This window comes from Poeciliopsis prolifica, unplaced genomic scaffold (assembly GCF_027474105.1).
Source record: "Poeciliopsis prolifica strain line A6 unplaced genomic scaffold, Auburn_PproV2 SCAFFOLD008, whole genome shotgun sequence".
Taxonomy (NCBI): domain Eukaryota; kingdom Metazoa; phylum Chordata; class Actinopteri; order Cyprinodontiformes; family Poeciliidae; genus Poeciliopsis; species Poeciliopsis prolifica.
The window spans coordinates 1,933,818-1,957,670 of NW_026562383.1; the positions used below are offsets into that span (position 1 = coordinate 1,933,818).

Genomic DNA, 23,853 nt, shown 5'->3' on the forward strand with positions numbered 1-23,853 from the left:
ACACACACAATCTCGTGTTTCTAGCAAAGACGTCCCACTACTGATGAGAAGCTTTAGAAGGACTGCTAATGTCCTCATGTTTTAGTGACGAAGCGTTCTGCAGTAAAGCTCCCAGAATGGACAGAGCTACGTGATGCAAACAACACTCGACTATGCTCTCCTTCTGACAGAATGGACACACAATCCTCCCATTGTCAGGATGCCCCCACTGCCCCCCATTTGTCCACTCAATTAGCAACCCCCCCCCACTTTGCTCCACCATACCAGCAGGAACACACACTCCGCTTGTTCTCAGCCACTCCATCCTCAAGCTGCCATAGCAACACTCGTAGCAAGTTTTTTTGTGTGTGTGCGTCACGTCAGAGAGACTCCAGACACATCTGACAGTCTGTGTTTCTGATGATTCCCTGGAGGTGAACATTTTGAGCATCTGCTCACTCGTGTTGTCAGTGACACCTGTGCAGCTGGAGGCAGCGGGACACGTCACCAGAATCCATCATTTATTATTAGCCCTTTAATAAAGTCCTCTTTGGAGAGATTACACAAAAGAATGGGTTGCTTCCCACACATCTGGGCTAACAAATGCCTGTGCGTGGGCAAAATTTCTTCTATCATTGTCTTGATCAATTTACATTAATGTTAACAGACAAGAGAAACAAGTTATGAGATCAATTTAGCTGGAAAATTGTTTATTAATAAATTCCCAGACTTCATCAAAAATAGATGTGTCAGAATTTGTTGCTTGTGTGACGTTTCTTCTGTCCAGTAGTTTTGAATTCATTCCTGCACAAGAGACTGACAAAGTTTGAGTTATGGTTCCAGACTCTGAATGGAGCCCCAACTCAACTACAGAAACTTTAAATGTATTAATAATTCCATTAATAAGTTATTAATCATAGTTAATAATTACATAAGCAAAATATTGATGTAAGTTTTGATTCCCAACACCATTCTTTTTAGATTTATTTGTGAAATGTGTTAAAAGCAATGCATCAGTCTTTCATCTTTGTTTCATCTTCATTGGATTGTGTTGGTCAATTGCATAAAAGGCTACTAAAATTTTACTGAAGTTTGAGGTTGTAACACAAAAAAGTTTGAGACATAAATACTTCTTGCAAGACATATTTCAAAAAATTATGTTTAATCCAAACAGCAGCAGGTCAGAGGTGAAGAAAGAGATTTAGAGTTCTCAGTTACAGAACAATCATGTTAAAAGAAAGGCATCAAAGTTCACACTGATCATGACATCAAAATAAAAAAATCTACAATGATAAGCAGAAATATATTGGAATGCTTCTTTTTTCTGCCAGTTCTACCAATTCCTATATCCCCGTTTCCGTCTTTATAAAACATTATGTAGTACAAACGTTCTTAAATACTGAGAAAAGTGGCTTTCATAGGCTCACAGGAACAATCACATTTTAGCAGTGAGTCATGATTTAACACCGTTATAATTATAACATTATATACAAACATTCACAAAGGGTTTAAAATGAAGTTGCTCCAAATTTCCCAAAGGAAACAAGTATTTTTTAAAATCAGGTCCTCATCTTTTCAAAATGACGATGCAAACATTTTATGTGAAATCACCAAGAAGCAGCTTCATAAAAAAAAATAAAAAATAAAAAAAAAATATTGGTTCTGAAACATTAAGAAGTCAGGTCAGTTTTCTTTTAATCCAAAATGAACTGAAATTTGTGCTTGAATCTGAATGGATTCTGGCTCGAGTCCCAGGATTAAACATTTGGCACTCAGTTGTTGCTATGGAGCGCTCATGAATTAAAAGCTGATAAGCCAGTCGTTGGCGTCATAGCATCGGGTAATATTATTTCATTAACGAGACAAAAGGACTGAGAAGTGAAATCCAATTTAGACTAGAATGAATAAAGTTATCTTCTGAATAAATGGCACTGTTGAGAAGAAATAATGGAGCAGGAACTTCTTCATGCTGTTTGTTCTTTATGGAGCTGGTTCAGACTTGGCAGTAACATTTACCTAGAAACACTTCCTAAATGATCCGATCTCAAGTTCCGGCTTGCTATCAAAAAAAAAAAAAAAAAAAAAAAAAAAAAAAGTACTTAATCCCTTACAGATTTCTTCTGTTTTTGCTTTTTTTGGTCACATTTAAGGTGCCAAATCCAACCATTTTAATATCAGATGACATCAATCTGATAATCATAAAAAAAGGAGAATATATGAACTTCTCATTTTAAGGCTGGGTTTCTTATTTACTCAGATTATCATTGATAATCAAAATCATGAAAGTGTGGCAAAGAAAATTCAGAACACAAGAAATCTGCAGGGAATTCATGGCAACAAGCAGAACATCAGCTGGTCTCCTCATGAAATCCCTAAAAACCTGAACTATAAAATAATCATGAACACATTGGAGGTTTATGTGTTGTTTTTTTTTACACTCACCTCACAAAAACAACAACCCATACATACACACATGTATTGGTGCATTCCTTGATAATCAAGACTCTGGCAGGACTGAAGCTTTTGTCAACTCTAACCACTGTTTTGCTCCAATGCAATTAAATGATTGCATAGCATTTTTTCCTCAGATCTAAATATTTATATGAATTATAAAATAAACTGTCAGAAAAGTGCTTGAATCTGGAGAAACAGCTGATAAAACTTTCTGCTTAAAACATCAATGTGTTGTCACGACAATTACATTTTAGTTGTTTCATTGCCAATCATTTTGTCTATAAGGCACTTTAGCCAACTGTGGTTTACATGTTCTATATAAATGCAGTTATCTTTGACTTGATTTGAATGAAAATATTTGAATATTATCTCCTGAAGGCTTATTTCATCTTAATTTATACTTAATTTTGACCATTTGACTCTTATTGAAATATGACTGATTATGATTAACAAAAAATAGATCTGACCAACCTGCTGCTTGTACTGCATTTGTCTTACAGTAGCAAATTTTTGCCTAAAAATCTACCTCCAGCTGGATACATAGATTAGTCATTCATTTCGTTTTTATTAGTTTTCTTAAAACCAGAAGAATCCGATGTAGAGCTGCTATCCTGAGTCATGAGTGGACCTTCAACTGAGTGTTTGTGTTCAGACTACAATGCAAATAAATTGAAGATATGCTGAGAAGTCAGCTGGTGACCAGAATCTGATTATTTTTAGTTTGATGGTCAGAAATGTAAAAATCTGGTCTGCTACCATTCACAGTGCTTTTGGGTCTACTGAGAAAAGAAGACTCAAAGTTTGCTACTTTCCTTTCCAACACAGATTCATAGGAAGCACAAAAAGTTGTGAGAAATATTTAAAAACAGAGATGTTTTCTTTAGCATTTTGCTTCTTCTTTCTTCCTGAATTTGGAAAAATTGAAGTTAAGGTAAGGCACTGCAGGTTTCCCCCAGAAAACCTGCTAAGCCCAGTGGTCGGGCTTATCAAGTTTGTGTATTAAAAGATGTTAAGCAGACAGGAAAAGTGAAAATATTACTGGGTGATTATATGTTAAGGGAAGACATTGTCAGTGAATTTGCTAAGGTTGCTTTTAGCAAGTCAAACCTCTAAATGAAATGTCAGCAGTTTCTGGTCTGTACTAGGAGAGTTAAGCAAGCAGCTGAGGTTGTTCATGCTTAGCATCATGATCTGATCCCCGGGTTTGGTTGCTAGTGTCTGGTCTGAACAGGGCCTTAGATCAGTTCTGACTTTCCTGGAAAGCTCAGAAGATTTTCATTTTCAAGTAACTTTTGGTCCATTGTACCCCTTCCGTCAGGTCTCCACCTGGTGCAGCTTTAAGTACCGTGTCCTTAAATTACACGGACCATGATTCACAAAGATAAACACTTATATTCTTATGAAGGCACAGACCCTTCCTGTTGGTGCGGCCCAGAGTCAGGGCTTGTACCAGTTCATGGAGCGCCTCAGGGCTCTCTCCCAGCTCTGGAGGACGGGGTTGTATTCCTGACCGGGACCGGCAGCACCTTTAGGCAGGAACACCTCATCGGCGGTCTGCAGCTTCTTCAGCTCTTCACGGGTCATCCAGAAACCTACAGAGATGCAGTTAACATGTCTTACAACTAGGCATCCACTTGATCTCCAATAATCTCATTACATAATGCAGTGAATAAAAAAATAGCAAGACTCATTTCTGCTTTTGTGGCCCTAGTCAACAAAATAAAAATAGGACTTTTGATCAGGAGCTTTCAAATGAACACTTGTCATGAGTTGCAATATATTTAGAGTATGAACGCTGAAAAAAAAGGATTCATAAAGTGTCTTTTTATGTGCTCCATTTAGGTAGAAAAGCATTCCTTCCAAATCTCAGACTCCTGGAATTGTTTATTTAAAGAAGAAACATAAAAAAACCAATACAGACAGAAAAAACAGGAATATGTGACTTCCTAAATAAAATCTAATACCTTAAAATCCACCCAACTAGCAAATAGAGTCCATATTATGAATGCAACTTTTCAGTGAAGGCCTCAGAAGTTTATTAGAGAACATTAGCAAACAAACAGCTTCATGAAGACTGGAGGAACACAGGTCACGGAGGAAGTTGGAGAGATTTAAAGCAGATTTAAGATCTAGAATGATATGCCACGCTTTGATGTCACAGAGCTCCGCTCAATCCATCATCTGGCGAGAGCAAACATCCCAAGATGGACGACCATCTTCACAATTCGATGCCAAGTGGGAGAATCTGTTGACTGGACAACTTGACCACTCCACTACCCTGGTCAAACAAGCAGATGAAGAAATTCTGTCCAAACGAGACCAAAATGAAACTTTTGGGGGCAATAAGCATATCACTGTAAGCATCACCATGAAAACACCATCTCCACATTGGTACATAATAGTAGAAGCATGATGCTGTGGGGATGCTGGTCTTCAGCAGGGACAGGAAAGATGGCTGGAGTTGATATATTGATCAATAAATCCAAGGCAATCCTGGAGGAAAAAACTGCTGCAGGAGGGTGTGGAAGTTCAACCATCCTGATTGTACAAACAGAGTTACAATGGAATGGTTTAGATCAAAGAACATCCAGGTGTTTAAAAGGCTCAGTCAAAGTCCAGACCTAAATCCATTAGAGAATCTTTGAAAAGGTTTCCTGTTCACATCCGATCTCCATCCACAAAGACCAATGGTCACAAATTCCAGTATCCAGATGTGGGAAGACTCTCATCTCAGTTGGTATGGCAACTGAAGGACGTACCATACTTGTCACACAACACAGTCTGTTGATTTGGGGACAGAAAAATGCCACTGCTTGTGTCACGTTAGTCACTAGTATGACATCAAGTTGGGTGTTTGGGTTTAACCTTGCCTCTCCAGGAAGAGTCTAACTGGCTCTCCTGAATATGCCGGACCCTAGAATACCACAGCACACCTTCTCCTGATGTACCGTTCAATGGAAACACGGCAATAGTACTGACTCTGAGGGCTGAATGGAAATGAAAGCCACCAGAAATGTAAAAAATAAAAAATAAAAATTATGCATCTTTTTTTTTCCCACTTCACCATACACTATTTTGTCTTGGTCTCTCACATCAAATCCCTCCAAATAAGAATTAACTAGAGGTATGAATACTTTTGCAATCTGGCATTATGTTTTGAGTGTGTTGGCCTACCCACGCCGAGTCCGGCAACAAAAGCGGCCCCCAGAGACGACATCTCCCGGTGTTGGGGTCGGATCACCTTTCTGCCACACAGGTCTGCAGTCAGCTGCAGGATGAAGTCGTTGGAGGAAACGCCTCCGTTCACTCTGAAACGGAGAGGAGCAGAGTGCTCAGCTATCGCTCAAATCATTTCACTGTAACTATGTCAGAGGAGCATCGAGCCAGATAATGTATTATCGATACGCCTGCATTAGTTGGTCCAGTGAAGTTCAGGCTGACACACCCAGCCTGCTGGAAACAATCCAGGTTCCACATGGAAGACTGGAGCATTAACCTCACCTGATCTTTGTGATGGGGATGCAGGTCTCTCTGAGCATCGTCTCATACAGCTGCTTGTTTCTGAGGTGAAAGTTAAACCAGTAAGCATAAAGGAGATGAGTTCAAACAAGTTCATGCTGATTTGTTTGAAGCCTGCCTAAAGCCAATCACCTGAAGGCGACCGACTCCAGAATGGCTCGGACCAAATGGCTTTTAGACGTGGAAGGTTTGAGGCCCATCAGGGAAGCGCACGCTTTGGGGTCATTCAGAGGAGCCTTTAATAGGACACACACAGGTTAAAGATGGTGCACATTATATAGAAATCCAGGTGGGATAGAAGTGTGGAGCTGAGATATAAAGTGTTTTGGTAGCAACTGATGCAAACCGTATCAAATGTTTAAATAATACGTTATAAACTATTGCTATATCTTGTCAAAAAATAAAGGGGGTGAAGAGAAAAAGTTTTCTATGTCTACCAACTCCTTTTTGGACACTTTGCTTCGTTTTCTTGTCTTGGATTTGACTATTTGTATTAGTGCTTGAAATCAAATCAAATCAAGTCTGATTTGAATGAAATCTGACTTGATTTGATTTGATCAAATCAAATTTGAATCATCTGCCACGCCTGATGGTGGCAACGTTGCAACCCTGCCAGCAGCACAAACTCCTAAAGTTTTTCAGGTATATGGCAGAAGCTAGACTTCTGAAAAGCACTCAGATCATGTCTTCTATAATCACTGAAGTTGACTGTTGTGTAATCACTGCACTCTGAAAATACAGCAGTTCAAACATAAAGAACAAAATGAAGAGATTTCCAGGACAACACTTAAAACCACTTGGTTGGTGTTTTACTGGAAATGTTGATATGGTCATTCAGCCGTTTGATTTGAGCTGAAGGAGGAACATCAACTGAAAACATGCAGGAACGCCGGCCATTTCACGAGGCAACATTCGGCTGGCCAACAAGGGGAGGGGAGACATTTTCTAATCAGAACTAAAATATCAACATCCAGCAGAAAACACTTACTGCCAGTTCAAAACGGAGGGCAGAGGGGGAAAAAGAAAAGCATGTTACAGAGAGACAATGCGAAACCCGTGGCGGCATATTAGGGCCATTGTAGACAGAAAAAAAGAAAAGGAGGAGTAGATTTCTGCTAAACATCTCAAGGAAAAAAAACAAGGAAATATCTGAGTTTGAAAAGTCGCAAATTTGCTAGAAGTCTCAGAATTTTTAAGATAAAAAAATTGTCTAGAAAAACAACTTGGAAATTTCTGAGTTTGAAAACTTGCCAGAAAAAAATTTCACAAATATTCCAGAAAATTTGTGAATTTGTGAGTTTTTTTCTTGAGCAAAAATTCCTGATTGATTTACTACTCTTTTTTTTTCTATCTACTGAGGCCCAAATACACTGTCTTAGAAACCAGATGAAAACCACAAAGCATGTGCTTTTATTAGAGACAATATGCATGTGCATAAAAATATAATATGTCACATGTTAGGAACAAATATATGAGTGCATTTACCTGCAGCCCACTGAAGGAAGGGACGAAGCACACTCCATCAGAGTCGCTGACACTGTAAGCCATGTCGCTGGTCTCTCCGACGTCTGAGAAGAGCTCTGCAATGTCATTTTAGACGTGAAGAGGAATAATTATTGGATTTTTTAAAAAAAAATCAAACATTTTTACAGTTCAGTCCTCACCCAGTTCTTGGGCCCATCTGATGGCAGTGCCTGTGTCTGCTGCGTTGCCCTCTGCCAGGTAAACGACGTCTGAGCCGATCTTCCACCCCACCAGCGGATACAGACCTGCAGCAGATGGGTTGGAATAATCCAGCAGGATTAAAATCTGGATGAAAAAACACAAAACAAAACAAAAACAAAAACTTGTGCTGCTCCTATACCTGCCACAGATGTGTGTGGTTTGCTCCCAGTGTTGATGTCCATGAAGGTGCCGGTTCCCATCGTGATTTTCACGTCGCCCACATCAAAGCAGCACTCTCCAAACATGGCCGCCTGCTGGTCCGCCATCTGCCACAGGAGGGCAGAGCGAGTTGATGGAGCAGGAACGAAAAACGCCAAGACGCGCCACGACTGTTTTGACCAAACTTAGAAAGAGTCTGATGTTTAAAGTAGGGCTGAAACGATTAATTGTGATTAATCTTTAACTAATTGTTAACAAATTTAGTAATTGATTAATTGTTCACTGGACCATACAGACTCCAAAAACAAAACAAAAAACAATTGATGAAAGAGCAATTGTACAAAATATACACACTTTGCGTTTTAAGATTTAAAAAAAACCCCATCTTTGTCTGTAAATCTGTTCTATTCAGAACTCAAGAGGCGTAGTTGTAGCTTTACCTGATTTATTAAAGGAAAGTTGTTATTGTATTCTATGCTATAAAATGTTTATCTTCTTGTTTAAAAAAGGAGTATAACTTTATTGGTCTTTTTTAATGTATTTTCAATATTGCTTAAGAGGCCAAATGAAAAAAGTCTGCAGGATTCTTTATCCAATTCATGTGTTGATCGTCAAACAAAAATGCCTGAGTGAAAATTCTACCGAGTAATTTTTTTAACAACACAGTAAGTGAGATCCGGAGGAACAAATGAGACGCAGATTCATTGTGGCTGTTTATCATATTCATACTGCTGCTGCTGGATTGTGATGCCAGGAACGTTCACTCACCACTGACATGATGGGAATGGACACTCCGAGGACGGACGGATCTGTGGAGCCGAACTTATGGCTGATGGATCATGAAAACAGAAACCATTATCTCCTGCTCTCGTCTCATCCATCAGCAATCTATTCTAATGCAGGAACCGGACTGGGAACATGACATAATGTACAATACACTTCATCATAAAAACATGGTGAAATTATCATTAGCCTGTCCAACAACCTATTAATGTTTCCACCTCACTGGAAATGGAGGTTATGTTATTAATACACAGATATTAGTATGTTAACTTTAAAAAGACAAAAATCTAAATCAAATCCACTTACAAACTAGTAAAAAAAAGAAAAAAAAACTTTCCTACAGTTAAAGGGGCAGTGTTATGTAAAATTGACTCTTTTGAGCTGCAGTGTCCAAGCTTCCACTTCACTGAAAGGCCCTCACCAGCTCTGCTCCTTCAGACTAGCCAGCAGCATTTAGCAAATACCTGGTAGAACTGCATATCTGATTAGCTCATTATACAAGCTACCTCTCAGTGCAACTCTGGTAAAAACGTTGAGGGGTTAATAGAGCCATGTCGTGATGACTTCCTGAAGGTGCATTTTCAAACAGAGCAAGAGATTTTAAAGAGACAGAGGCCCAGTTTTAAGGTGCGAAGTCAAAAGAAACATTTATTTTTAATCATATTTGATATATATATATTGCATTTTCATAATAACTGAAGGTAAAATAGTTATATTGCAGTAAAATGGCAATATGTCCCTTGTAAACACATAATACTGCCCCTTTAAGTCTGAATGTAGTCATACCTCCAGTAGTTTTAGATTTGAAATCAATTTTATTGATTTTAGAAGTCTGTATATAAACAAAGCAATGCAGAAGTGCCAATCAGTTTAGAAACAAAAAAAAGTTTTTATTTGCATTTTATTTTTAAATATCATGTTAATGATTTATACTCCTTTCAATGATCAATGGAAACATCTTGATTAGCATTACACCGATCGAAGCCTTCTTCTAATTGCTGAGCAGCTGTTTGGATGTTTCCATGGGGATTTTGGTGATGAGCTGTGAGGTTGGCAGACCTCCTTGCCATCACCCTAGTCTTTAGATCCTCCCACAGATTTTCTGTCAGATTCAAACTAATAGTAAATTCCAACCCTCATCAGCAGCCCGACACCTCCAGGAGAGGAAAGCTTTACAAAAACGAGAAATCAACCACACAGTTCAGATCTATGCTCATCTTGTTTTTAATGTCTCTGTGTTCTTCTACTGGTAAAAACTTCTACTGACCAGAAGCTGAAACGTCTTGACTTGCAGTGAAGGTTTAACTTACCCTGTATTTTCTACTTGGGGGAATATTGAGAGGGGCAGAGAGACAAGAGAGCAGAGAAACCCACTCCAGCACATCTGTGAAACAACACATGACAGAGAGGTAAAAAAATTAAAATACAGTAACCCCGCCATGCTGAGCAGAGAGGAAGCAGCAATGTGATGCACCACACCTGGTAGGAGTCAAAAATCCCAGTTGAACTGGCGTTGGAGTAGTCTGTGGCGTGGACACGACCTGAAACAGATTGGGCAGCAATATGTGAAGGAACTACCTGGAAAAAAAAAAGTCCTAATCGCTTGTTTTCCACTTTGCCTCCTGCAGAGGGCTGAAACATTCCTCAGAAATTGCAGGCAATCAGCGATGCAAGAGAAATGTGTGAGACAAAGAGCGTCCAGTATGGACCTTAATATCCTATTAGAAAGTCCACAGTGTCAAACTGGCAGGTTTGTATCAAACATTTCTACAAATGCTCTGTCTGTGTGTGTGTGTGTGTGTGTGTGTGTGTGTGTGTGTGTGTGTGTGTGTGTGTGTGTGTGTGTGTGTGTGTGTGTGTGTGTGTGAGTGACTGACACCAACCTTTGGTGAGTTTGAACAGGAGCCAGGTGTCTATGGTTCCAAAGCAGCAGTTGCCTTCTTCGATCGCCTGATGGACCTGGAAAAAGAAGAAGCCGTGATGATGAGGAGGAGGAAGAGTACAGTCTGTTCCTGCTGGGATTATTGACCCGGTGTGAAGGTTGGTTTGGAAAATGAGCCACACTGGGATCATGTCTTTTTGTGCTGCTCTCGTTAAAAACTACAATGCCCTGAAAAAGTATTGTTTCAGATCGCTAAACAAATTCTTGTATTAGTGAAACATAACCAGAGCTAATACAAAAACAGTTCTTAAGTGGTGATATAATTTATTAATAGTAAAAAGAAAAAAAAGTAACCCATTAGCACAGGACAGCCAGTCTTTTACATCTCAGTGGATCTCTCAATCTCCTTTTCTTAGCAGGATTGTTTGAATTCACCCCTTTGGGGACGTTTGAGCATGAACAGTCAGCCACCAGGTCTTCACTTTGTGTCTAGAAGCTATTCAGGCTAAAATGGCTGAGGTGCTTTTGTCACTGTCCTGCTGTATTACCCAGCTTGAGCTCAAGTCCTTAAACATTTGGGATTTTATGCTAGATAGAAGCATTCACAGTTATGACATGTTGTCCTGGTCCTAAAGCTGGAAAGTCAAGCCCAGACCATCACACAACCACCACCATGTTTAACTGTTACCAAAATATACTTTTATTTTTATTTTTATATTTAAATTAAAGTTTGTGAATGATGAAGCACCTTCTAAAAAATTTGAGTTGCACCGATTGTAGTTTCCTGGCTGATCGCTGGATGACTTTCAAAAAGCCTGACCTGCCAATTCTGATTTTGGATAATTTTTTTTTTTGGCTATATATTGTGATAAAGTAAAGGAGGAGGAATTCTTTTTTCACAAAGGAACAGATTCAAACTGCATTCTACATGAACTCAGGTTAGCCTTCATGTTAATGTTTGCTTGTTTTGTTTCCCACTAAAAGTTTTAAGAAGTTACCAAACAAACAAAAAGAAGAAATAACAGAACACACTTTGTGAGAGATCTAAAACCTTTGCAGCGTTAGAGCTCAAGACGCTGCAAACCCTGGAGATATTGTTTTAACTCATGCTTGTGGGTTTTTACTTTATCTACCTAGGCAGGAAACAGAAGCACATCAGCAGAGCTTCATTCAACCTTCCTGTTGTGTTCACCGGACGGGTCGTCCACACACCTGCTTGTAGTGGGCCAACACCCACACGAGACGAAAGGTGACATGCTGGGTGGAAAAGACGATCAGGCTCGCTGCGAGCGACCGCTTGTCCCGCGTCAGGAAGTAGGCCACCTTCATTGCGCCGTGGATTATCTGAGAGTGTCAAGAAACACGAATAAAGATAAAAAAAGAGGGTGAATGAGTGGTCATCATGTTCAGCTCCAACTCAGCCATGTTTATCTAAAACCTGAGTCAAAGTCATGTTGCTATCAGCCAATCAGTGGTGGGTACCTGGTAGTTTAGTTCTATGATGTACCCACTGCACTGATAATCAAATACGTTTGGGACTGATTATGTTGCTGACATGGAAACAAAATATTAATGTGATTATCAGCGGGAACAGAGTTCACACACATCGTAAAGTTGTGTTAAACTAGAAGAGCGACAGCCAATCACACGACAGAGTAGAGGTCAGAGTGTATTCCCACAACTTATTATGACACTGTCATTTATACATTCCATGATTACATTAAAGAGTCATTTTATTATTTTTAAACAGTGCCATGTAACAGCACCCTCCACCTTTATGTATCTCTGATACAAATAAAAGAAATTCCACCAACATAACCTCACATTGAAAAGACATTAAGCTCTCTGTTCTTCAGCTCACATGTTTTCTACAGGATTTAGGTCTGAGGACTGAGGTGGGCATGGAACTAGGAGGAGTTAGACTGGTGAAATATCTATGCTCATTTGGTCACGGGTTCTGGGTCATTATCCAGATTCCCACGCAGCTTAGCAAGGTTCTGACGAAAGAGAAGCAGGCCCACAGCGTCACGGATCCTCCACCATACATGACAGTGGCCTTGATTTGCCTTTCTACATCAGTGAGTCTCAGTATACGCAATGTTATATTATTACCCAGAAGGACTGTCATATGGAAAGTTTCTGCAAATGTATTTTATATGTAGCTGCGATTTCTAATTGTTTTAGTAATCGATTAATCAATTAGTTATTCTGTCAATTAATCAGATTAAGAAAAAGTCACATTATGCAGATTTTTCATTTAACCACTTAAGCTTATCTTATACATAATAAATAAGAAAAGAGAAATTGTATTGCCTAAAATGAGGTTACATGGTATGCCTGAAGTGAATGCATTTGTTTTATGAAATGCATCCGCAGCTGAAGTAATGTAAAAAGCTCAGGCCTTTCTGCTTGGCATGGCATCAGTAAAGTGTCACCCAGGTGATGTTGTGATTAGGTTTTTGATTAACCAAATGATAATTGTATATCAAAATCTGCTAAATAGAATAATAATACAACTATTCTACTTAAGGAGTTCTGGTTAGAACATTTCACAGACAAAGAAGTTTTATTATTAGTATTTTCAAATGCAACATTTTTGCTTAATTGCTTCCCTGTATTTGTTGTTCTTTTAACAATTGGCTTTTTTTGAACTTGCATACTTCCTTTAACGATTAATCGATTACTAAATTAGTTGCCATTTATCTCAATAATTGATTCATTTCTCAATCAATGGGCCTGAAATGACATTAATCATTTCAGGCCTGGTTTTACGCACCACAGGTTTCCACTCTGCAGGATATTTAGGTTATGGGATGGAGTGGAAACAGAGTTAAAAATGACTGCCTAACCTGCAGAGCTTGTTGATGAAATCCTCGTTCTTACGCCCCCTTTGGGCTGCTGCTCCAAATTACACACGCAAACATGAACCCTAACCCTATGAATCACTTACTGCTGTATCACACTGGGTGGACATGATGAGAACAAAGTTACTCAGCCTTTTGAGTAAGGGATTTAAAAAGATCTAAAATAATTACACTTAGCAATTCCAATGTCTGGGAAAACGGTTTATAAGCAGAAAACATTCCCAGGTCTGGCTGTTCACCCTGAAAGCAGTCAGCAAGATGCTAAAGGAGGTTACCACACCTCTAAAATGTCCTTATGGGACCAGCATCAGGCTGTTGCTACTGTTTATATGACATTGCATACTTGTACAATAAGAGATACACTAGTTTAACAATCAAGAAGGAAACCTTTGTTCTGTAAGAAGGCCAGAATAATCTTTTGATTGCATTGTGAGATCCTTTGTGTTATTGGCAAACACCGGATTGTAGTCTAAACAAATCAATCTAATGTATGTAGATAAAGCAGGTGATTTATACACCTATTTAATGACTAAAAATAGTTATCAAATATTTTTAATGTTTTTTTATAGTTTTTAATCGCATCACAGAAATTATTGCGCTAAACAATCTTCATTTTTGTGATTACTGTAAATAAATCAGTTCATTCCAGAGAACATCTTTTCTTAACAAAGAAAAGAGGATTTATTTGTGCTTCTTTAAACAATACAAGTCTAAGAGTTTCTTGGAAAATCTCATTTAAAAAATTAAATTTCAAATATTTAAATATTCCAATCCCAATATGGTTACATAAAGTACTACCTCCATGAAAATGTACTTTCTTATATGATGTTTATTAGCGATATATAAGACGTAAAGATGTCAAGGAGCCCATTGATGGACCCGCCTCTGAATGAATGAATGAATGGATGAATGGATGAATGAATGAATGAATGAATGGATGGATGGATGGATGGATGGATGGATGGATGGATGGATGGATGGATGGATGGATGGATGGATGGATATCCACCTTCATAATGCAGGATCTGTTCCAAGACTTCACCAGGTCTGCAGCTCTTTGGTCCTGCCAGCTGATGAAGTTGTGAAAAGGAACCCCCGTCCTCCTGTTAAAGTTCCAACACAACGAGAGAGAAGAGGAATCATAGGAATGTCAAAGCGGAAGCATTCTCGTTCACTTTCCAGCTTCTCAATGAATGGGAAACTGTCAGGCTATTTCATTTCTGTGACCTGTCCCAGGTGGTGAAGGTTGCTCTCTGAGTGGAGATGCCGAGGGCCTCCATCTGGCACATCTGGACTCCTGCATCTGTAACAGGAACGCAGCAACACTTACCAAAGGATTAGCGTAGAACTGTAACAGTTAACGCTGCTCGAATCCTGTTGGCATTGCTGCCCTGACATAGCTGCAGATAGATTCGATAACAGGACTTTGTGTGGCTGTACCTTGCACTGCTCCTTTGACCACAGTGATAAAGCCTTCCCACAATGCATCGGGGTCCATCTCCACATGTCCCACCTCTGGATACAACAGGACAACCTGGAACATTCACAGGGAATAATCTGGCTTTAAATGTGGCAGAAAAACAGGTTTATGCAAAGAGCTTCAAAATACTGAAAATACTTCATAACCATTCTACATTTCTACATTTGCAGTGCATTTTGTTAGTGTGTTAAATAATAAACCAACACAAAGCGGTGCAGCTTAGGTAAGAGGATCTGTTGGCAGTAGGTGTGCCACAATAACAAATGTTGCTCAGACAATAAATTGTTCCAGAAATCGTTGTGATAAACAATAACATTGTCGTTTTCAGACCATTTTCAAGTACTATAATAATAGTGACAGAAAAATGCAAATTCGCCCTCTCAAAAGACCAATAGTTTAATTTTGTAAACAAATGCTTATTACTGAAACTAGAATATGTTTTAAATGACCGTAAATGACAAAAAAATGTATTAATCTGAGTTCGGATCCATCATTTCTGGATCTGAATTCTGTCCTATCTTGATCAAGTGTCTGTTGTGATATTGTTTTTCTGTCAAGTCCATCAATGACCCAGCCAAAGCTAGAGTGAAAAGGTTTAGATCACAATATATCTATGCAGTATATCTATGTGTTAGAACCGCCCAGTCTAGATCCAGATCCTCTCCGTCCAATCTGACAGAGCTTGAACTATTTTGCAAAGAAGAATGGACAAACATCTCAGTTTGTTTTCATCTAGTACTTTCTGTTACTGAACCACATACAATCCCATTTAAAGGTTTACACCCTTATGGAAATAGCGGGTAAAAATTGAAGAATCTATTAAATGTAAATATAATACCTCGCTGCTGCATGACCCTCGAATCCTCGCTTCCTTGTCATACACATGACATCTGATTGACGTTGTACCGACGTCCACAGACAGGATGAAGCTTTCCTTCGTTAAGCCGTTTCTCCGACTGCCCATTATTGTAAACATCAGATGAGTTTACGAAAAGGAAAACCTAATTATGTGTCTCAGAGGAATCCCGGGTCCTCCATGGTCTGCTCCCACCGGCTCTGGTTTGAGCCTGGGCGGATGGTGGGACTGCAACTCGAACCCTGGACTTTGGTTTCTTTGGAGTCCAGTTCCAGTCCAACCTGCTCAGAAACAAACATAGCGCTGCAGATTACATTTCCGGCCATTTAAAGCTCCAATCTGCTCTAATAACATACCGACATCCTGGAAATGTGTGAGAAAAGCTAACGCGATTACGTGTCAGGAGAGTCTCTACAGACTGGGTGGTGAATACAGAGGGGAACTATTAGATTAGACTCAAGCTAAGGCTACATGGCTAACTGTTAGAAATAGACATTTATATGATTATTAGTTGAAAATGAGACTGTTAGAAACCATTTCATGCTACCTAGATAGAGTTTACAACGTCGACGGTTGTCATTAAAGGAGGAATTCAGAAACTGTTCAGTTGTAGTTTTCGCATACCACCTGAGCAGCGCGCTCTCCCTGCCGGCATCCGTAGATTGGTGCAACACATGCGCAGTGTGTAGCATACGCTTTACTTGCATCTGATCCACACGTGTGTTTTTATGTCTACGCTTCCTGTTGCAGCATAACATGGCAAAGAAACAAGTAAGAATAATATTTATGTTCATATTAACTGCTGCTGGCGGTGTTTATAGACAACGTAAGTCAACCGTTGTAAGTAAACCGTCAAGCTAACAAGTTAGCTTGTTATTTAGCAGCTTAGCTTAACAAAACATGGAACCTCTACGTGAAAGCACTATTTTAGATATTAGAATTTTGTAACAAGTTAAATGTATTTTTTTACTAGCGATAACTTTATTAACTCTATTATTTTACTTATAGACCTGTACGTTTTTCAGTCACTTTCTGATTTGACTGACAAACAGCCAGCAATGCAAAACTGTAACTTTCTTGTTTTTTTGTTTGTTCTTTTTTTTTCTTCTTAGAATAAGAGACAGAAAAAAAGCCAAACTAACAACGTAAAGGAAGAGAACACACACAATAATGGTAGGTTATTTTATCTTGATGATTAATATGAAGTATGCTCACGTCTTTCCATTTGCATGGTGATAATAAAAATAGTTTCATTGCATCAGATTGGCAGCCAGAAGAGAACATCGAAGTGGAGATGCGACAGGAGGAGAGTGGAGACGAGCAAGGTACTGTGACTCATAGCATGTAACTCTGAGAGGTATGACAAGCCGGATCCGAGATATGTTTGTCACAGTACACACAATTCAATCTCGACACAATATCAATAATAATAATAATAGCTTTGTTAATAAAGACAAATAGCATAGGGTTAATTTATTTCAATACAAATAAGTTGATTAAGAACAAACAGGCAACATTTTTAGGGAAACGGCTACTTTTGACAGGTCTAATAATTAATGCAAAGTTCTTTTTTTGTTTTTAAAGATCTTCAAATGGACATTGAGGTAAAAAGAAACGTTCCCACGGTGACGGTATCTTGGGAGAAGAAGGATGCAGAAGGAGAAGAAGAAAAGACAGAGACGACAGGTGCTGGTCAGGGTTGGCTCCATTGTGATGCTGAGCTCTTTAATTTGAGGAATTGTAGCTCAGTAATGAATTAATGTAGTTAATGGTCTATTTATTTTTCCAAAGACACATTTTATTTCATAGGTTCAGACTCTTTTAACAGCTGTCATTGGAGAATAAAGTTTTCTTTTACGTGTTGGTTGCTGATTGTCTGAATTTGTGTCTTACAGTAAATAGAAAACGGAAAGCAGACGTTGCCTCTGATTCTTCCCCGTCAAAGAAAACCAAACCGACCAATGACGGTATGAACTCATTCTGTGGTGGACACCCAAACGCCAGTTTCTTTCAGTAAACAGCGCTTCAAATGTTTTCCTCCGTTGCAGGTCTTTGTCTTTATATTGGCAACCTGAACTTCACCAAAACATCGGAGGAAATCAAAAGCTCTCTGGCGAAGTGCTTCATGACGCAAAGTCTGCTGTTTCAGGAAATCCGGTTGGGACATTCCAAGTGAGTTTATTTAGATGTTTACGATTGAGGGGTTTTTTTTGTTGTTGTTTTTTTTAGAGCTGCTGATGCATGGAACGGTTAATAAAACAAACAACTTTCTGCTCTTGTAGGAGGCATGCGTTTGTAGATATGGCCTCAAATATGGACCTGAAAAAAGCTTTGGCTCTGAATGGAGAGGAAATCCTCGACCAGCCCATGATGCTGGCGAAAGCCAAAGTTAAAAGCATCGACCAGGGCAAGTCGAAAGCGCCACCTGTGGATAAGAAAGGTAAACTTGTACAGCAGACCCCAGATATTCGAGGGGGTGAGTGTCTACAGATCAAGACACCCTCTAAAAACACTTATATCTGCTTGTTTGCAAATGCCAGCCAATGCTGTGTCAAGTAGCATTGTGCCTAAATATTTCAGCTTCCCAAGCTGCATTTTCTTTGAATATTTTAGATATCCTCTAAAGAGAAATTTTGAGTTCTGTTGTATAACCTGATGTTATATAATTATTTATTTGTACAAACCAGTGGCACCAGCATTCTGCATGCAGTCAACAGTTTCTCAAAATAGCTTAATAAAATGAGCTGCAATAATGTAAATGCTAAGTTGTTGCAGGTTTTGATCAATTGAAATTGGAAACTGTTTTAACTCAGTTAGCGACATGTAAGCAAAACATGTGATTCTCAAAAGAGAAAAAGAGCAAAATGATTCACTTCAAGTGTTACCATGTTTTGTTAGACTAAATGTCTCCATCCCACCTCCTCTGTCAGCTCTGCACTCTGCGAATAGAAACAGACTCTGCTTTTAGAGTTCCAGTCATATTTTAAATTCAAGTGGTGTTTACATTAACAAAACAACAGTCATATAAAAATATTGCATTTGGTTCATCAAAAATGTGCGTAACAGTGGTGTTTAATTAATTCTTAAATGCTGGAAGTGTTTTTAACCATAAAGTGTTTTTTTTTTTTTTTTTTTTTTTTTTAAAGGGCGTTAAATATGAAAGTATTTTGAACAAAATGAATAAAAAGTTAAAACATTAAGGAGCCTGATGTAAAATTATACAAAAGCCATATTTATTCACAGATTATAACATTTTGAGTTTAATTTGAGTTAAACTTTTGGTCAGTTGATAAAATTCTGCTCCTGTTTCTTCTTTTGGATTTTTGATGGTCAGCTAAGAACCGGTCATGATCCTCCAGCATGAAATGGGGAAAACTTGTCATCTCTTCCCTGGTCTTCCAGTTTTAAACAGATTTGTACATGCGAATGATTGAGTATTTGATGTTTTTTGTTTTGTCAGCGAGAGACAAGCGGTGCTTGTTTCTGAAGAACGTCCCATACGATGCGACTGAAGAAGACATCCGAAAGGTTTTCCGCAAAGCCGTCTCTCTTCGCTTTCCTGGCGGAGCCAAAAGTCCGACTCATGGGTGAGAGTTTGGACGTTTTCATATTTCTCCCTTCTACAGTTGAAACCAAAAGGTTAAATTGTACCAGACAGGTAACTATGGGTGGACAATTTGGACTTTACGTTTCATCACAATGTCTCTTCCTTTACTTACTCACTCTAAAAGTTAAATTAGAAGAACTTCCCCTGTTTTAGGTCAGTTAGATTATTTCTAATAGGATACAGTTGTGAAAATAAAAATGATAATTAGTTTTTCTTTTTTAGGTACCTGTATGGCTGTGACTGCATGACAGCATTCATAACGACACAAACACAAATATTGTTCTTGGAAAAAAGAAATCTTATTTAAAACAGGCTTTTTGAGGACACTACTTAACTAAAGAAGTGTGATTTATATCACTAAACTCCACATAATAACTACATTAATATTTATTGAGACTGTCGTGGAACAAAAACTGGTGAAAATAGTAAAGCAACAGTTCCTAAAATACCGTCAGTTTTTGTCTCTTAACATCTTTAATTCGAATTTATCCGTACAATAATGTGAAAACTGATAAAAATCCTGCAGGTTACTCACTGCAAATAAGTGCTGAAATTGAAAAACAAATCAAGATAAACGGCATAAAAGAACATCGAAAGCAGAAGTGCAAATGTTTTAATGGCTGAGTATCTCAAACTGAACATTTTATGGCTAAATGTCTTATGGAACGAACTCTATCGTAGAGCTTCGTGTGCAATGTGTCTTTTAGTTGCATGATGTTTTTTTAGGCTTTCAGTTCAATGGGAATGTGACCAGATACAGAGGACGTGTATGTAGACATCTGATTTCAAAGATATTGAAGAATAAATCTTTGACTACTTCTTGCTGTTATTATTGTGGCATTTAGCAAAAAGAAAGCATTCTTGTAATTCTGATTGTCAAACAGGTTTTTGATCTGATTTAACTTCAAACAGTAGCTGCATTTTCATACAAATGTGTGCAAAACTATGTCAATATCTTGCTAATGTCGAAAAAACACAATTTCACAATCGCAGCATTTCCTTTAAACAAGAAACAAAACTAAAAAAAAGCATCATCCATCTTTTTATTGATGTTTTATGAGGAAAGCATTTTTCACAAATTTCTCATCTAATGGACATTTTTTTAACAGCATTGCCTTTGTGGAGTTTAAAAACAAAGCCATTGCTGATGAAATGCTTAAGAAAAAACAAAAAGCTCAGATTAAAGGCCGGGACCTGATCGTGGATCGTGTACAACAAAGAGAGGCCGCTAAATCCAAAGCCAGCGGTAAAAAAGCGAAGGGTAAGAAGACCTCATCATCAAATCAAGTCTGTTAGCCGCCTGACAGTTTTAAAAATTAATGAGATCCTTTTAATTCCAACAGCTGCAGCTCCTCCAAGTAACATCTTATTCGTAAGCCATCTGCCTGAAAAAGCAAAAGAAAGCAACCTGAAGTCCGCCTTTAAAAAAGCTGTTAGTGTGAGGATTCTCACACGGCCAGTGGTCACTGCAGGCAAAGATGAAAGAAAACGGTAACCCAACGCTTTCTCCACTCTTTATGCTACGGATTCCCTTCAGGACTCTCACCAGACATTTGCGATTCTCTGCAGGTTTGCCTTTGTCGAGTTTGCAACCGTGGCCAGCGCTGAAAAAGCGCTGCAGCAGTCCAAAACCATCAAGATCTGTAACCAGAAGGTTAAAGTTGAAAGGGCTCGCAGCGGTGTGGAGCCTGAGAAAGCTGAAGGTACTTTAAGGCTTTCTTCATTAGTTGAATGTGCCACGCTCTCCAGAAGCGTTTAAGTGAGCGCTGTCATGTTTAGGTCAGCTGAAAACCCTGTTTATTGCCGGCCTGGCTGAGACGACGACTGCAGAAACTCTTCAGAGCGCTTTCGACGGAGCCGTCAGCGCAAGAGTCGCCACTGATAAGAAAACCAGAGCTTCAAAACGGTTGGTGTCGCATGGTTTTATCAATGGATCGTGTTAGCTTTTTATTTAAAAAAACCCAAAACAAATAAAACTTTCTTTTTTGTTTACTCTGCTTTTTGCTACTTTGCTATTTTTCCTCCAGGTTTGGATTTGTAGAATTTGACAGTGAGGAAAACTGCAAAGCTGCCAAAGACAGCATGGAGGACTGTGAGATCGATGGCAGCAGGGTCACTGTAATGTACGCCGCACCAAGGGGTGAAAGTTCATCTGGGCCTGCAGGCGGGGCGTCGCCTGGCACACACAGCGGGAAACACAAAGGTATACGGGACGACATCATTGTGAACCCAACAAAGAAGGGCTGGAACTAAACATTGTTTTACTAATCAATTATTCGGGTCATTTTATTGGCTAAAATGCAACAACAGCAAAAGATGCTTCATAAGAATTTTTGGTTTTACAGAATTTGAACCTAATACTATACAACGATCTTTATACTGGGCAAAAATTTTTGTCCAATTTTATTTTCTAGCTGAACACAAGCTTGTTTATCAGTTCATTCTATTAATAGACCAAACAAATTGTAAAACTTACTTTTTTTAAAGAAGAAGATGATTTGCTTGTCTTGGTTTTTTTAGGTAAACGACGTGGATCTGCAACACGCCACCAAACTGCTGAAGAAGCGAATACTACAATTTAACTTCTGGAAGACTTTCCTGCTGATATTTCTTTGTTTCAGTTTGTAACACCTTTAAGCTTCTTTCAGTACAACTGTAACTTATTTTTAAACAGATCTTGTAATAGGAAACCATGTTTTTTATTGAAAAACATTCACTGTTCGTTTATTAAAAGTTTGCCAATAAAAACATTGTCAGATGATAAAGTTTTCGACCATTGATGAACTTATTTAAAACCCAACCTGATGTTTTTGGTGTTTAAATATCAAAAAGTCCAGCCTGTAGATGAAGTCTCCAAACAAAGCAATGACCTTCAGGTCCTTTTGACTATTTAAGTATAAATAATTGATTATTTTCTAATACATTTTATAGCTTTAGAATATTCATGAATAGAAGCTCAATGCTTTTTCTCCATGTATGGTTCTGATTCTGGAGATGCAGAGCAGCAGACTTGAGAGAGCTGGAAGGTTGAACAACAGCAGATCTTTAATGTGTTGTGCTAAACCGTTCAGTGAATTATAACCTAGCAGTATTTTAAAGTGTAATGACTAGAAATGGGTGATGTGCTCTGTCTTCCTGGTTGAAGTTTTAGCTGCAGCTGCCTGTGACTAAAAGATAAATGCGTGTTGAGACCAATTCCCCAGACTCAAGTCTTTGGCAGAAAGAGTTAAAGACAAGAAAAAGATACAATCATGCAAATGGAAATAATCCAGGTTGTTTTAATGTGTCATGCAATCAATTATTGTGACGGGCTTATTATGCATGAGACTGAATGGCCCTAATGAAGAACTGTCAACAATTGCTGATATTGGAGAAGCCCAGTGTTGGACCAACTGACTTCGTCAGTGCAGCTCCACCTGTTCCATGCTGCACCATGTTGGAAAGAGAAGACAGCATTTTAAAAAGATGAAACAGTGATCACCATTCAAAGTTGTTTCGTCTAACATCAATACAAGAAATTTCCTGACTATCATTCAGTAGTTGACTAATGCCGGGCATTACTAGATCATAGATGTGGCAATGTTTGTGTGGCACCAAGCTACACTTAGAGGCCCTTTAGAATGACTAATATCAAGATAACAATTCAACATTAAAATATAAATATATGATACATAATAATAAATGTTTTGCCTTGTAAGAGTGATTTGTAACTGAACTATGCAGTACAACACAAGCTGTTCTGCATGAATCTTTGACTATTTAACTGCTGCAATCTGCAACTTCTGTGGACAATTTCTCTGACGCACCAGCGCGCGCATTCGTCATTGAGCCTTCGTCAATGGAAGTCATGGAAAACGACGTCAGTCTCGGCAACCCGATAAATGACGCTGACCTCCTGGAATCTTCCCCTTTGCTACGAGACTTTGAAGGAGACGCCAGAAGACGCATAACGCCTCGGAAGGTCTGAACCTTTGGACAAGTCCGCTTTGCAAAACTCGCTCAAGAAGCTCTTGGTGGAAAACGCATTTGCTGAAGAAGCCGAAAACCCGCGAAGATGGATCCTGGCCCGGAGAAGCACCAGCAGGGTGATCAGCTGGAAGGTTAATATCATTATTCTACTGTTTTTAATAAACAAAAGCAACTTATTACTAACATAACAATGAATTGTTTAGTTTATTTTGTGTTTGTGTCCGGTTTTATAAAGAAATAGTGCCTGCTGAACAAAAAAGACAAGTAGCATTCTTGCTAGCATAGATCTTTCTTAGCCTTTTTCTTGACTCAGTTTCCAGGAAATGTCAGGAATATTAAACTGTGGTGTCGTGATTGAAGTAATATATGTATTTGACCTAATTATAGTCAAAAGTGTTGAATTAATGTCAAATGTTTAAAAAATTGACAGTTATTTTTTTGAAAAATGCAGATAAACACATGGTTTCCATGGATACTCTAAATAAAATACATTAGCTATTTTATGTTACTTTAAAAAAAAGATTTAACAACATGTATTTTCCCCTTTGATAGCCTGTAATCGTTTAGTTTGATCAT

General features: G+C 38.6%; 2 protein-coding genes across 6 annotated transcripts; one reads left to right on the forward strand and one right to left on the reverse strand.

Annotated features, from left to right (window-relative positions):
• Window positions 1–1,120: 1,120 nt before the first annotated feature.
• Window positions 1,121–16,369, reverse strand: gk5 (glycerol kinase 5). 5 transcript variants are annotated; one of them, XM_055033407.1, is made up of 17 exons: window positions 16,326–16,369; window positions 15,684–15,982; window positions 14,806–14,899; window positions 14,593–14,668; window positions 14,375–14,468; window positions 11,714–11,845; window positions 10,503–10,578; window positions 10,099–10,160; window positions 9,930–10,003; window positions 8,605–8,665; window positions 7,817–7,943; window positions 7,617–7,721; window positions 7,438–7,532; window positions 6,085–6,188; window positions 5,935–5,994; window positions 5,608–5,741; window positions 1,121–4,025 (listed from the first exon to the last, which is right to left on the reverse strand). In XM_055033407.1, the coding sequence occupies exons 2-17, from the start codon at window positions 15,819–15,821 to the stop codon at window positions 3,871–3,873; spliced, it is 1,587 nt and encodes a 528-aa protein (XP_054889382.1). In that variant the 5' UTR covers window positions 15,822–15,982; window positions 16,326–16,369; the 3' UTR covers window positions 1,121–3,870. The 5 variants fall into 5 exon arrangements, with proteins under 5 accessions (XP_054889382.1, XP_054889384.1, XP_054889385.1 ...); XM_055033409.1 differs by having other exon boundaries at window positions 16,329–16,359; XM_055033410.1 differs by having other exon boundaries at window positions 16,249–16,335.
• On the forward strand, window positions 16,130–22,074 carry LOC129362078 (nucleolin-like). Its single transcript, XM_055033414.1, has 14 exons — window positions 16,130–16,472; window positions 16,814–16,874; window positions 16,964–17,026; window positions 17,286–17,387; window positions 17,597–17,668; window positions 17,750–17,873; window positions 17,984–18,141; window positions 19,162–19,288; window positions 20,418–20,569; window positions 20,652–20,799; window positions 20,878–21,011; window positions 21,088–21,214; window positions 21,336–21,511; window positions 21,829–22,074. Exons 1-14 carry the CDS (start codon window positions 16,458–16,460, stop codon window positions 21,888–21,890), a joined length of 1,521 nt encoding a protein of 506 aa, XP_054889389.1. The 5' UTR covers window positions 16,130–16,457; the 3' UTR covers window positions 21,891–22,074.
• The last annotated feature ends 1,779 nt before the right edge of the window (window positions 22,075–23,853 follow it).